General features: G+C 36.1%; 1 protein-coding gene across 1 annotated transcript in view; it reads right to left on the bottom strand.

The window, feature by feature from the left end:
* The window catches only part of smyd3 (SET and MYND domain containing 3), a 75,343-nt gene that overhangs the window by 37,985 nt on the left and 22,359 nt on the right, over positions 1-14,999 (bottom strand). The window contains exons 2-5 of the mRNA XM_028016064.1: positions 13,800-13,863; positions 12,217-12,324; positions 11,915-11,972; positions 11,213-11,370 (exon numbers count right to left, since the gene is read on the bottom strand). Of these exons, the coding sequence (XP_027871865.1) occupies positions 11,213-11,370; positions 11,915-11,972; positions 12,217-12,324; positions 13,800-13,863 (388 nt within the window). The remainder of the gene's footprint in view (positions 1-11,212; positions 11,371-11,914; positions 11,973-12,216; positions 12,325-13,799; positions 13,864-14,999) is intronic.

Raw genomic sequence — 14,999 nt, forward strand, 5'->3', positions numbered from 1 at the left:
TCATGGAGGTCACCATTTCTTCACCTGCTGGGTTGATGAAGCGTTTTGGTCCTTTCTGTACTGGAGTCTACAGAGTAAACACAGAAAGGCTAACTTTACCTGAGCTGTTGTTTATCATATTGTGTTTGACTGGAGTAATTTTAGATAATGCCACACTGTGTCACTATCGGCTGCAATTAAAAAAATAAAAATAAAAACAGTGAGGTGAATCTGGATGCTTCCGACATGAAAAAAAAAGAAAATAAGAGCGCAGTGGGATAGAGATGGTACCAAACACAACTTCCAATGGATCTAGATTTGTGCTCTCAACATTTCTCTCCAGAAGACTTTGAGTCATTCATACGAGCAAAACTGACAAAGGCTCTAACAAAAAAAAGCATGATTTACATGATAAATAAAAAAAAGCTAAAAATAAATGCCATACTGATGGTTTTATCTACAAAGCGTCTAAACCCCGTTGCCACCGAGCAAAAAACGCTTGGCGAAACATCAGATAGCGCTAGAAGCTCTTTTAAATGCTAACGGAGCTCTGCTGCAGTAGTACCAGCGGCAATACTGTTGCTCTGGACGAAGACCGAACCAGACACAGAGCTACAGAAGTACTTACCGGATCACACAGTCCAACCAGAGGTACGTGTCATTCATCGTTTCATTTACAAAGCTGAAGGAAGCGGCAGCAAAACACCAGCTGCTACGGCCAACTTTTCCTCTTCCTCCGTTTGGTCCTCCTTATCATCATCACCTCTTGTGATTCCTATATTTCCATAGATTTCAATGCGCTCCGGTTCAATTTGAAAAGGCTTAAAGACATTACTCATCACTGTTTTGGCTGTAACTTTAGTGCAGTTGGACCATTAGACATCATTTACCCAGAATGCATTGCAGCATGAACAACATGGCGAAGTTCGTGCGACAATATTTTATTAAAATTTATAAAAACAAAACAGCCTATAGTATTATTACTGTATTGTTTTCACAACTAAAATAAATATTTCTCAAATAAAGTCTATTGTTACAACTACTCATCGATCCTTTTAAAATAACATATGCCTTGATCACTTTATTTTCCTCTGTGGATTTCCACAACCAGATAAAATTAAATTCAACTTAATTTAGACTACAAATATGTGACGACAATCTGAGCCAACCAGCCTGGATGATAAATCAACAACATATATGGCAATGGATACATGATAAATATCAATAAATGATACGTCTGATAGAATATTAAATAATTTCAACCTCTAAGTAAGGTTGTTGGAATCAACTCACTTACTCACTCTTTGGTTACCTAGCAACTAACTAACTCACTCTTTGGTTACCTAGCAACAACCGTTTGAGTAGCAGTTTTAGATTTTGCCACAGTGACTCATAACTACTGGAAATAAAAAAAACTACAACTTGGAGTGAGGGAAGAAAATTAGTACAAGAGCTTAAACTGAGGAAATATTTAAAACAGAAATAATTATCAATACCAACTGATATGAAATCCTTAAATTGTGAAACGCTTTTCAGTCATATCGCTCAATAAATGATAGGTTAACTCTAAAACAATAATCATGAAATAATAATAATATTCTGTAAATTGTTACTGTGATGTTTCTTTTAAACAGAGTCATGCTAATGTGTGTGCCATCCATTAGATACCTTCCTGATGTAAGGGTAAACACGCCGTTAATCCCCCAAATGTTATTACAGTTCTTCCTTTTCCAGTCAGGAGCAGTAAGCCAGCCACACAAATGAAATATGCATTGATTATTTGCTGGGCCCTAACTCCAAAAATAATTCCCTTCTTAATGAGGTGCAGGAAATAGGCTTTGAGATTTCAAAGTTTTTGGAGCACATTAGCACATTAAAAGGTGGAAAGAGCTCAAATTTCACAAAAGAGATTGAAAGTTGCGACGGGTCTTTCTCACTGTCCCTGAAACAAGAGCTGAGGGTGTTGTGCTTGGCTTGGATTTCAGTAAAACAGAGATGAGAAACAGATGAGAGAAAGAACCCTGAGGAACCTCATTTATATTCAGGATGAAAATAACAGGACTGATGAAGCATTTTTTCTTTGAAGCTTTACATGCTGCAGTATCACAGCACCTGGGCCATGTACACATCGGAAAAAATACATTTTCAACAAGCTTAATGAACCAAACACTGGCTGTCGCAGGATCTGTTTAGCATTTCTGAGGCGACCACTGACGGTGGCGAACCAAAATCTTAACACTTATTAGTTTAAAACCATCAAGTCTGATAAAGTCTGTTTGAGTTTATAGTTAATTTAAACTTTTTCAAATATTTTATTGCGACTCTCTGAGCTCTGTATGTTTAATTTCTAGAATGGGGACAACCATTATTCAGCATTTAAACCAGCTGAGTAATCACAGCTGTAATAAAATTAAATTTGCACCAATAAAATCTAAGACAACCCTGTCCTTGACAATTATGTGTAATCAAGTGAATGACACAAAGAATAATTAGTGACATTTATTCAATAACAGCTTTTTATGTTTGTTTGTTTTGAAATGAGTCACGTGTGTTAATCAGGTGTCATTTTGAGACTTTTCTACTTTGGGAGTCAAAGTAGTCCAAAAGACTAAAATCACTCTGTCCTTCTAAAATCTTGCAGAAAATCCTAAAAGTGCATCGGATCGGATTGTATAGTTTGTCAAATATCGGGATACATATCTTATTGTGATCAGAATATCATATCGTATCGCATTGTGAGATTATTGTATCTCTACACACCTACTTTCTACCAGACTAATTGACTAGTTAACTGAATAAAAAATATGAATAAATAATAAATTGAGCAATTGGTATTTTAGTGAACTACATGAAATAAGATTCATGTGTCTCATAATTGAGTAAATATTCCTCATAGAAATATCACATAAAATCAGATCACATCTCTAAACTAATTCAAAAATAATAGTTTTGAGACTGGAAATAAGGATATTGATCTGAAACTAGTATTAAACTAACTCAAAATAAGTCCCTGAAGGTCTGAACCTGCATCAGTGTTTTAGGTGATTCCTCCTGACATGATGCTGAGAGGAGGCGGACATTTTCTCAAGATTATTTATCTGGGGAAAACATCAACACATTAGCTGTAAAATCAAGGAAATGGTTCATATGTGAGTCTTAAACCTGCCAACTGAAGCATGTTGAGTCCGTTTCCCAAATGGCCGGGGAACTGTTATGAAAAGATTAAATAATGTCCCTGGGTTTTTGGTATCATATTTGTGGGGCTGCTGGGCCGCGGCTAGATGTGTACAGCTGGGATATAACTTCATTACATTTCATCACTGTGCCTCTCTTCCTCACACTGACCAACTTCAGTCAACATGAGTAAAGTAGGGCAATTTTACCAAGCAATATGAAAGCACAGAACATAGAAAGCGAACTCTGGTCGGTTAAAGTGAACTCTGATGCAGTTCGAATTCATATATGGACATCAAGCGGACCGGAGACCGCTCCAAAAGCAGGAAGTGAACTACAGTGCGGGGCATTCTGGGTAAATACAACCAAAACAAACATGTGAGCCAAATGCTAGCAGAAGAAATAGATCCTGTTATTTTACCAAAGACAAAAGAGAAATCCTATAATCGCTAAAATCCCACTCCTTTTCTGTTTACATTTTGTGAAGAAGGACTTCTTCTTCTGAGGTTTTTGTGTCATTTCCTTCAGTGGTTCTTGGTGTAGCGCCACCACAGGCGAGGAGGGAGAACAGGTTTTTCAAATGTTTGACGGTGCAGAGAGAAAGTGAACTGCACAAGCTGAAAATGCAACAAATGCTGCAACTTTGGTCGACATTTGAATTTTTCTTTAGATCCTAAAACAATTTTCGCTTGGTGGAAACTGACTTCAAGCATTTGTAATGAGTGGATATCTCTCATTTTGGCAAAATTGTTTTAGCTCAGCCAAATTGGATGCTTGTAGTTCTTTTTAAGCAGGTTTTGTCTATTTGTGGATAATCATCTGGATGTGTTTTACTACAATCCTGAATGATTCTTGAATGTCTTCATATCGGGGAATTGTGTGTTGATTTCTGAGGTATTTAAGCCTATTTTGTGTTTTAGACTATTGAATTTCCTATGGATTGAGACAGTACAGCAGTGATCAGAGATGGTTGCATCTATTGCAACATGCTTGATTAAGGGCATAAATCTCTTAAACATTATTTTATATCAAATACAACAGTAGTAAATGTAATATATTTTTGAATTTCTTTCATTTTCTACTGTTAAATAAGCTTCAAATACTGACTGCTGTCTGATATGTTGATATAGATTTTTCCATTGATTGCAAATATTATTTTCACTTAATGTTTCTAAAACATATTCATATTTCTGTCCCGATAAGAACAGATTTCATACAGCTTCTGCAAATGTCACTAAATGTGCTGTGAACTGCTAAACTAAAGTCTGTTGTAACCCACTTGAAGCATAAGAATAATTACTTTACAGAAGAAGATATGTTTAGACCTTTTCTGAAAAAATGTCAAAATTATTCTGATCATTGCTGCTTTGTTTGCAGTGACTCAAAGCTTGAACTATGACTCTGAGACGAGCCTCTCAGCTGTTTACATGCAGACATCATTTAGGTTAATAAATCAATAAATGATTTAAACATGATCATGTTTAAATACCAAATTAAAGTACTTTCCATTGAGTGTGGGCTTTTACTTTGGCTTGAATAGCAAACCAGATACAAGAAATAAAACCTGTGAGTCTTGTCCAGTGTTGTACTAAAAATATATTTCATCACAGAGGCGTGAAATGTCAGGCATGAGGCCAGGAGGGGGTCAATAATACACTGTTTTATTATGTTTAAAGGGTCTCAGCCCAGCAGCAGACAGGTCTTTTAACAGGTCATCTTCTCAACGTGACAGGTTAATTTGTGAGTTTCCTTTAGTAGCACAATGGGACACTGGATAAAATACACAAACAGCAACTTTTTAGTAATTTATCACCCTTCTTCAAAGTAACAAATCCATCAGAGTCAATAAAGAAGAATAAAGACAGCAAAGCTTAAGAGAGCACAGGATGAGCCGTCAAGGAGACAATGATGATAAAAAAAGACAACAGACGGTGGCAGCTTCATCTGGAACTAAGAACTGTTAAATTCACATCCACTTACATTTTTATATCCCCTTAAAAAATCACCTCTGAATAATACAAAACATCAAAATTTATTCAGCTTTGCATTTTGCCCTTGTGAAAAATGTGGAGGCGCTCCACGGATGAGATGGGAAATAAAGAGTAGGCATTGGCCCACACCAATCAAAAACGGTCTCTATGTTGGGAGTACTCCTTGCTCCAAGATTATGTATTTTTTTTAAATTAGGACCTTTGTTTTAGGGAGATGAATCAACCCAAACAAGAGAAAACTGACCACTGAGGTGATCATGGTATGTGTTTGTGAGCATAAAGTTTCTGGTCCGACAATGCTTTCTTCTTTTACTGTGACCATTAGGCTGCATTCACACCAGCTCTTTTTAGTTCATTTTAATCGACTCCAGTTTGTTTACCTAGAAAGTTCGGTTCGTTTGTGCAATCGGACTCTGATGTGGACCAAAACAGTGAACTCTGGTTCATCTAAATGTGAACGCCAAGTGGACTGGATATCTCTCCAATAAGAGGAAGTGGACTATAGTACAGGGAATTCTGGGTAAATACAGCCAAAACAAATGCGTGAGTCCAAAGCTAGCGGAGGAAATGGCTCGTGGTCTTTTACCAACAATAAAAGAGAAATACTAGAGCTGCTAAAATCTGATGCTACTCCATTTTTGTCTATACTTCTTGAAGAAGGAAGCGGCACTCTTCTTCTGAGATTTTTGTGTCATTTCCATCAGTGGTTGTTGGTGCAGCGCCACCACAGGCGAGGAGAGGTACAGGTTTTTCAAAGGACTTGTATCGTTTGCGAAAGCGAACTGGACCAGCTAAAAATGTGACAAATGTTGTAACTTTTCGCCCATATTGAACCAAGTCTACCGGACTACAAGGTGTGAAAACAGCCTCAGACAATTTCCGCTGATGCCCACAGATAATATTAAACCAATAACGGCTCTTCGCTTAGAATCCTGCTGCATGTTTAGCATGATGTTTCATCTCTGTGCCTGAGATGGATGACGAACCACAACAGAGATGACAACATTAAGGTGAATATCATCAGGATTTTGGCGTTTTTGATTACAGTTTTCGTCATTAGCCATTTGTCACCGTGGTAAATTACAGGCGACGCGGATATGCCACATAACGCTTTTATATTCTTGGATAGGGTGCCGGTTTACTAGGATTCCAAATCACTGCTCTTAAATGGCTCTAATTTCCTCTGCCTCACTGGAAAAAATCACCATATAAATCACCATTTTATGAACAAAAAACAAGCTGGAGACTTTATTTATGGGTGAAAGTAATACAGTAATATGCACTAATGCAACTTAGGCGTTACAACCGTAAAATTTCCCTTTCTAACAACTTTCGTTTGAGTTGTCAGCCGACTTCAGCTTTTATTTGTACTTTTTCAAATTTGATTTGATTTGTGGAAATCAATATAAGTATCTTAAGTCACGAGCCGTAACACAATTGAAAAAGAAAAGCTATAAAAATGATAAATACCCTTTAACACACCAGTGTGTCAATCCTTTTAATTTGCCCTCGACTGCTTCCATCTCTACCAATTTCTTCATTTTCATCTCCTTTTCCTCCATCTGCTCTTCTCCTTCCCTTTCCCTCATGTCACTCATTTTTCCTACCCACTCTTCTTCCCTTTTTTTTCTCCCCACTTCTCCCAGGACACCTCTCCCACCACACCCACCCACACACAGCCAATCTTTGTCAATTAAGCAAATGGTTTTTATTTTCCCTTCACATTACACTTTCTGTGTCTGCATTCATGATGAAGTCAAAGTCATTACAGTAAGCTGGATCGCTCTGCTGTGTGCGTGATTCTGCAGAGCCTAAGCTAATTAGGCTGCGCCCATGAATCTGCCAGCTAGGCTCACAGATACAGAAAATGCTGCATAGATAAGGCTGAACATACCGACACATTCACACATGGATTATGTTAATGAGTCCAAACTACTAAACAAACATAATCAAGGTGGTGTGGGTGGAAGGAACGATGTTTACACTCTTTTTTTTACATTATTTAGCAAAATTAACATGTAATTTTTTACTTTTAAATCCCTTAGCTAAAAAAAACTTTAGTTTTAAATAACACTTTTTGCACATCAATTTCAAAGAACAATATTTACTTTCAGCCATGAAAAACTGGAAGATCACCAACTTCTCCGTTTGATATAAACACATTTGAAGGAGTCTTCTTTCCGTTTAAGTTCTCAACTAATCGCCGAGAAAAATAAAAGCAAGGTGTGACAATAAATAAGTAGAACCTCGTACAAGCAAACAAAACTTACTACTACAGACATGCACAAACTTTATTACAACCAACCAAAACAAAAAGAGAGAAAATTATTACAACCAGGACACGTGAGTCTAAATAAAACCAAATTTACTCACTCCTGGGTCGTTGGTGAGAACTGGTGGAGTTGTGTATTTATATCAGGGATGCCAACATTAACACGTTACAGCATGTGGTTAATCTAAAATGTTAAACACGTTAATATTACATAATGCAGATTAATCACATTACCTGTATTTTTGACCTGAAAGCCTTTCTACTACAGAGGGTTAGCCAGTTCAAAGCAGCGCGTTACTCGCCGTTCCACAATGCAGAGTCTCAAACGCAAGAGAAAAGACGACAATGCATTTTCTTCATAAATGTATTGGACATCATGAGATCTCTAATTAGTTTTTTAAACCTTCTTGAATATGAAACTTATAAGACCGAGATGTTTGAGACAATAAAACATTCTTAAGCATTTCTTAAAAACATGTATGTTTGCATTTCAAGCTGATAAAGTTAAGCAAAGTGATTAATTACAATGCTAAAACGTGATTAATCCAATTAATGTTTTTAATGGATTGACAGCACTACTTACATATAATCTGTCTGTGATAAATTGCCTCTATAAATTAGTAATGAATATTACAGCATAGTTTTATCTCTCTTCCCATTGCAATTCCCACAATTAGGCCTATGACAAAATGAAAAAATGCAATTTTTCTAAAATTTTAAATGTTTAAAGCGGCAGGTATTATGCGTTTTTCCAGGCACACATTGCTGTTTTATAACATGACCTAGTAACTAAGTTAATTCAAGTTGTAATAAAAATGCTATTGAAATCAAATATGCCTTAAAATTAATTTTACTTCCTAATTTAACAACTTAAAATTGGAGATCTGTCTCGTTAAAACCTCTTTCTGAAACTCTTTCAGGAAGTCATTACAACATCACTCTTCTATCAACTCTAACAGTGTTTTTACCAGCGTTGCACTGAGAAGAAGTTTATATAGAATAGAATAGACTTTATTGATTGAGGGAAAGTTGCTTATTCTTTGACAAGCTACTCCATCTAAGGTGTTAAATATTAATAATACAAATATAACCATAAGAGGTGAAGTTTAGAAACATAAATATAACGGGCTGAGCAGATGTGCAGTTCTATCAGGTGTTGCTGCTGGCTAGTCTATAGGAGCTGAGTGGGGGAGCGTCTTGGAAACTGCAGCTCTGAGCAGGAGCTGCGCCTCGAAGGCGGGGCTAGGTCCACACAGGCATTTTGCAGAGCTCAACAGTTGCCATGGAGATTCAAGTATTTCTCAGACATGCATGAAAGAATCAAGGCAAAACTTCAGGCATGTATTTGATGCTGTAATAACATTATACAATGACCTAAAGCTCAAGACAGCCCATCTTACATAATACCGTCCCATTAATAAGAAATTTGTGCAGTAAAGGAAAGTCCATGTAAACTCAGGGATGCTACTCTGATGCCTGAAGGCTTGCATGCAGGCTTGAACAAAGAACCGTTTGCGGTCGGACGTTAAAATCCGATCCACAGCACATGTGTTCACTCCTGGGAGACGGGGGCTGCCTGGGGGAAGCAATACCATGTGCATAGGACATATCTCATCTGTCACAGTATATTACAACATAGCAGTGTGGATGAGCACAAATGCATGCCGCAGCAATCTGCATGACTTATAGATGCACATCAACTCCAATGACAAAGCTAAACACAGGCAGACTTTACAGACGGTGGTCAGAGACTGAAATGCTGCACAATCAACGCTGAATGAACAAACTACTCCCTAAAGAACGTGAGAATTATTATTTTTTTGTTCATTTTATGTACACCAGCTATCTGTATGTGTATTCCCTTTGGTTGCACTCAAAACAGTAATGGTGTAGCTTTATTTTGTAAGTCAGGGTGAATCCATACAATGTATTTGTTTATGTAAGACTATTAGGACTAGAGAGGAGGTGTTGGTACAAAGAATGTTTTTTCTTTCCCAAAAACCAGAGCAGCCTCAAACACACACACAGTCACAAACATGAGCATCATACAGTAACGGCCTATTTTGTTAAGCTTCCTGAAAACTCCAAGTAGATAATACTAAAGTCCTCATTTGTAATGTAAAAAGAGAAAACATGAGAGGAGGAAAAGAGGCAGCCAAACAAACAGGCCTGCGTGTGGAGAGGAAAATAATAATAAAAAAAGATGCATGAAAAAAGACAAAAAGTAGTCCACAGACAGAGGCATGCTGAAATGAATATCAGGGAATAAATTTAACAATTTCTTTTCAAAGCACATGTCCGTGCTGTAACAGTGCCCCCTGTTGGCAATCTATGAATTACACAATTTGAATTAAACCAAACAAAATGCAAACAAAAATATCACAGAAATATTTTGTAAATATTTTGTCAGTCAAAATTTCTGCAGCAGTTGAGACACTTTTCACTTAAGATGTTAAACAAAAATATAATCAAAGCAGAGCCTTTCTGTGTCACATCAGGATGCAACTTTGATAAAAGCACAAATACTTTATGCGTAAAAATCAAAATCTCTCTGAATTAAACGGCAACATATTCACATGAACCCAATCTCAGAAAAAGTAGCATCTTTATGCAAATGTGTAAGAATTTCTATGTCAACAATCTACATTAAATGTAGCCAGTTACATTTATTCAGTTATATTTACTTTAGTAATTAAAAAAAAAAAACTTTTCACTACACTGTAGTTTTCCCTTTTACTTGAGTAATCGTACAATGAAGTATCACTACTAAATTTCTAAATTTCTGGATCTTTTACCCACTGTGAGTAACTTCAATTAATAAAGAACAGGCTTGTTTAAAAAAATAAAAATCACCAGATTTTTGGTTATATCTTGATTTGGAACATTTCTCCTTTGCCTAATTTTGTTATTTTGTAATTATGTTATTTATATGGATAATTTTCATCTTGACCTTTAATATACCAAAATTAAAATTTCTGTTCAGGACCACAATTTATATTCTTTCCAAAAAGAATATAAGACAGACCAAAAATTTATATTTTGGTCCATCTGATGTTGTAATTTTAAAATATTAAATGATCAATGTTTTGGTAACTTACTCAGTACTTTAGTAGCCTTTTTACCAAATACTTTTCTACTCAAGTAATTTAGCTGGGTAATTTCTTAGACTACTTACATGTACGTGTTGAGCACTCGTTGCTCAAAGGTGCGCATTATCTTTGCATTTACTACAAAAATTATTAATGAGAGATTTATGAATTTAATAACTCAGAGAACAGCTTTAATTTAATAAACTTATGTCTGGGGGCTTATGTTAAATTTATCATTTTATCTCCAGAATAAACATGAATTAACAAGAAAAAAATGCCGAGATACTTAAAAGAAAGTAATTCTGCAGGGTATTTTTACTGTCAAAACCCCAATTTCCAATTTTTGAGCACTAGCAGCAAACAGACGGACAAAATACAGCCACACTTCTTAGAACGGCGAAACAGCAAAGGCCCACAGGTAATACAGAAGGAGCAAATTCCAGACAAGCATCCTTTCACGCTGCAGTTTAAAACCTTGTGAAGGTGGTTTGTGTGTTTTGAATGAACAAGACTTGATGTGTTGTGAGAATACACAAACAGAAGAATACGATTACAGAAGCAGAGCGTGAAACAGATAACTGAGGAGTGGAGGCTTAAACTAATGAAGGCAGGTTGTGTATTTCTCCTTTTGTAGGATGAAACACTTCTATGTGTTTTTTATCTTGAGCTACGGAAAGCAGAATAGGTTTTATATTCATTTCACCAACCTTTGCAATGAGGCTAAGTGGATCCCTGCAGGAAGTGGGCAGGGCTGATGTCACTTCCTGTGTCAGGTCAGAATCTTCTTCCTGTTGTACATACAGTTCCAACATGGACGCCAGCTGAGAAAGCCCTTGCTTCTTCTGCTCAGACATCAAATTCAAGTCTGCAAGAATGTAAAACTTACAATGAGTATTGTGATCAATATCGATCGATAATAAGTGTGATAGAATATTCAATAATTTCACTGAAGCATTCTGGGGGTCCATTCTATCGTCCAGCCCCAACCTTTATTTAAACATTTATAAGTTTACATTATCTCTGTCTATTACAACCAATTTTTATCTCACTAAAATTAACTATGTAGAATTATAAGCTCAATCAAAATCTCTCAAATAATAACAATGACCACATTTTGGCTGACAGATAATTTCCTTAGTGTAAACTCTTTTTAGGTTAAAAAAGATTCCTTTAATTAATTAATTAAAGGTAATTAATTAGAGGTCATAAAGCATTTCCCTGAATGATATGAACTCATGCATGATTGGTACAAAACAACCAGTTAAAGACGGCTCCATTTTGTAGCTGAAAAAGATGAAATGCAAAAAGAAATACAAGAAATGGCAAATGAGGAAATGACCAGAACCCAACAAACTGTCACAACAATAGCAAATAAACTATGAAAACAAAGTTTTACATTAGATACTTACTTGATTCATGTTCTTCTAAAGTGTAGAGCTCATTACCGACAGTCTTAGGAGGATTTAACTGAATAGCAAAGGAGAGTATAATTAATGTCATTTTTGTTTTACACGTATTTGTATACTTTTAGTGTACTACATAACACCACTTTCCGATGTAGCTAGATTGCAGTTTTATTTTATTTTTAGGAACAAATGGATTTCAAAAACTGAAACTTCAGAACGCTACATGGTTAAAAAAAATAAAGATAGAATCTTGTTTCCACATGTTTTCTGAGCGAGAATAACAAGGATAATTTCTAGAAACTTACCAGAGCAAACCTGAGTCTCGCAGCCAGACGGACTGAGTCAGTAGGGATTCTGGGCAGGAGACGACGAAGACACTTACACTCTCTCTTATGGCCATACCACGCTTGTTTCTGCAGAACAGGGTCATTTAATACACTGTTGGATGAAATGCACACAGGCATCTTTCTATTACATTACACTTCAGTTTTAACTTTTCACATACAAAAAAGGCTTTTCTCAATGCCATGTAAAACGTATTTTCAGGACTTCAGATTTAGTCAGAACAACCTCTTATTTCCATTGAAGTTTTGTCTGTGAAGATATGTTTGCAAATTTGGCAGAGAAATTCAAAAAGCTTTGAAATAATCCATAGTTGATAGAAACATATTGATTGTTCATGAATGAATTAGTGGAGTCTTTGATTACAGGTTGAGAACATGTAGATCATTTTTGAATCTCAATTTAAAAGTAGTGTTAGAAAAAAAATAAGAACATTTTATTTTTGTCTGTGGCTGTATGATAAGACAGCTCTAACTTCGCAATCAATCGTAGCGTAACTGATTGTTTTCTTTGTAATCTTGTTCATTCTTTAAGGCAAAACACAGTGTGTGAACGTAAATCTAAGAACCCCAGTAGGACCTGAGAGAGAAGTGGCAGAGCAGCCATTTTGGACCAAACTTAGGCATTCTTTTGGTTCTGGTGTGGAAAGCTGACACTTTAAACCGTTCCTCAGGCTTCAAATTCATCCTCCTTTTTCACTTCTCCCTTTGAATCAAAGTAGGTATAACAACTCAAAAGTATAGAGGAATTATTTGTTTGTAAACACAGCTGATGCGCGAGGAAAACTTGACTGCAGAAAGACCTGGGCGGTCTTTAAACGCTCACTTGTTGCCATGGTTACACACATTTATCTTGCCGTTTTAACATTAGCTAGCATGTTGTCAGCGTGCTACAACCGACTATCACAGCATGAGAAAATAAATTATTATACCAAACTGATGTGGACTGATAATCCCTCTATAAGAAATCCTGATTCTTCAGACGTATTAGAGACAAACCAACTTTTTATTAACCTTAGATTTTAATCAGTCATTTGAGTTTTTAACATTAATACTTTCATAATAAAATCTCCATCCTTTTATAAATAATTTGTAGATTAATTTGTTCTGTCCGGGTAGTTCAATGTATTTTTTCTCCTCTTAAATACCAATTAGTTAATCCTCACCATGTTTTGTGAGGATTAAACACAAAACATGGAACAACATTCCATGTTGTTTCATGGAATAATCTTTGGTTCATCAGTAAAAGTTTGCATAATTCAAAATAAATCTTAATCGTGATTGTTTTTATTCTTTTATGTGTGGCAAAGGTCATTGAATGGGAAATGAGCAGGATTGATTCAGGATTAGAGATTACATCTGACAAATAAAACATTTTAATAAAGAAATATGGAGTAAATGAGAGGTTAAAGATCTGATTTTAGGTTTTAATTTTCAAAAAGCACTTCTAATCGGGCAAACAAGCCTCATTTGGACGTATATCTTAATTTTTGAACATAATTGTGTGTTCCTAACATCAGGAATAATAAACACAAAGACTCTCCTACCTGGCAAGCTGCATTGCAGTAGCGAGCCATCTTGCACTGAGAACATCTCAACAAGGTCTCTTGTCTAGACAGGAGAGAAAAAAATATATATTTAATGCCTCACAGACACTTTCAGGAAAAAAACGCTTCACATAACGCTTTTCTGAAAGAGATGACTTTACAAAAAGTCCATTTATTTGCAACCAAAATCGTTTAGGCCAGGGCAAGAATAATTTTAAGAGTAATTTTTCAGAGTTAATGACTCAACTGACCTGCAGTGGAACCGGATTATTAGATTATTCCTGACAGGTTTTTATTACATTTAGTGTTAAATGTGCATTGGTAACTTACTATGTAAGCACCAATATTTCCCAAGTAACGGTCAATCACTGTCTTGACGTTTTTCAAGTAACATGCTAATCTTGTCCTTTTACATTTGTTGCACTAATCTGACTAATCTGTAACTATCAGATCTCTATGTATTACTATTAAAATCTCTATGATGATGCATTCAGGGACCCTCTCCCCATGGTTAATGCCTGAACATCTCACATAGTGATGTTCTGTGACAGCTGCGCCTCCACTGGTGGTGTTTATGTGCAAATGTAATGTCTGCTGCGTCTGTCTGGGTGAGACAGTTTGGCTTCAGTCTGATAACAAGCAGGAGCCGAATCCGTCGCTCCCTGCAGCCAATTACAGACAGTGGAGTCCACTGCTTAAACACACACACACACACACACGCCCACGCAAGCCCACCCACACACACACACAGATGTGAATCACAGGAACCCCTTTCAGAGTGTAACATTGTGTCTGTGCATAGGTTAATATGAGCCCAGAAAATAATCTACACAGTTAGAGTGGCTGCAGTATCTAATTTTACAGAATGATTGTTTAGTGGAGAGGACAGAATGACTGATTGAGAGTTTGAGATCCATAAAATTACTGTTTCAGTCCAGTTTCCCTGCTCATAGTATTGCTTTTAAACACAAGAGTACACCAACAATTGAGTTACCAACACAGTAGCTGCCTTTTCAATTACCTTAAAATTCACAACAATTTTGAGAAAAATAAATAAATAAATTCGATAAAATTATTTTTTTTGTGCTAGCATGTGGTTTTCTTCCAGCCGTATCAACATTTGAGTATTTTGCAAAACTGCAATTGAAACATTTTCTCACGTCATATGAATTTGTAAAACGGCAGCATCGCTCAGTTCAT

Source organism: Xiphophorus couchianus, chromosome 4, assembly GCF_001444195.1.
Source record: "Xiphophorus couchianus chromosome 4, X_couchianus-1.0, whole genome shotgun sequence".
In the NCBI taxonomy this organism is placed as follows: domain Eukaryota; kingdom Metazoa; phylum Chordata; class Actinopteri; order Cyprinodontiformes; family Poeciliidae; genus Xiphophorus; species Xiphophorus couchianus.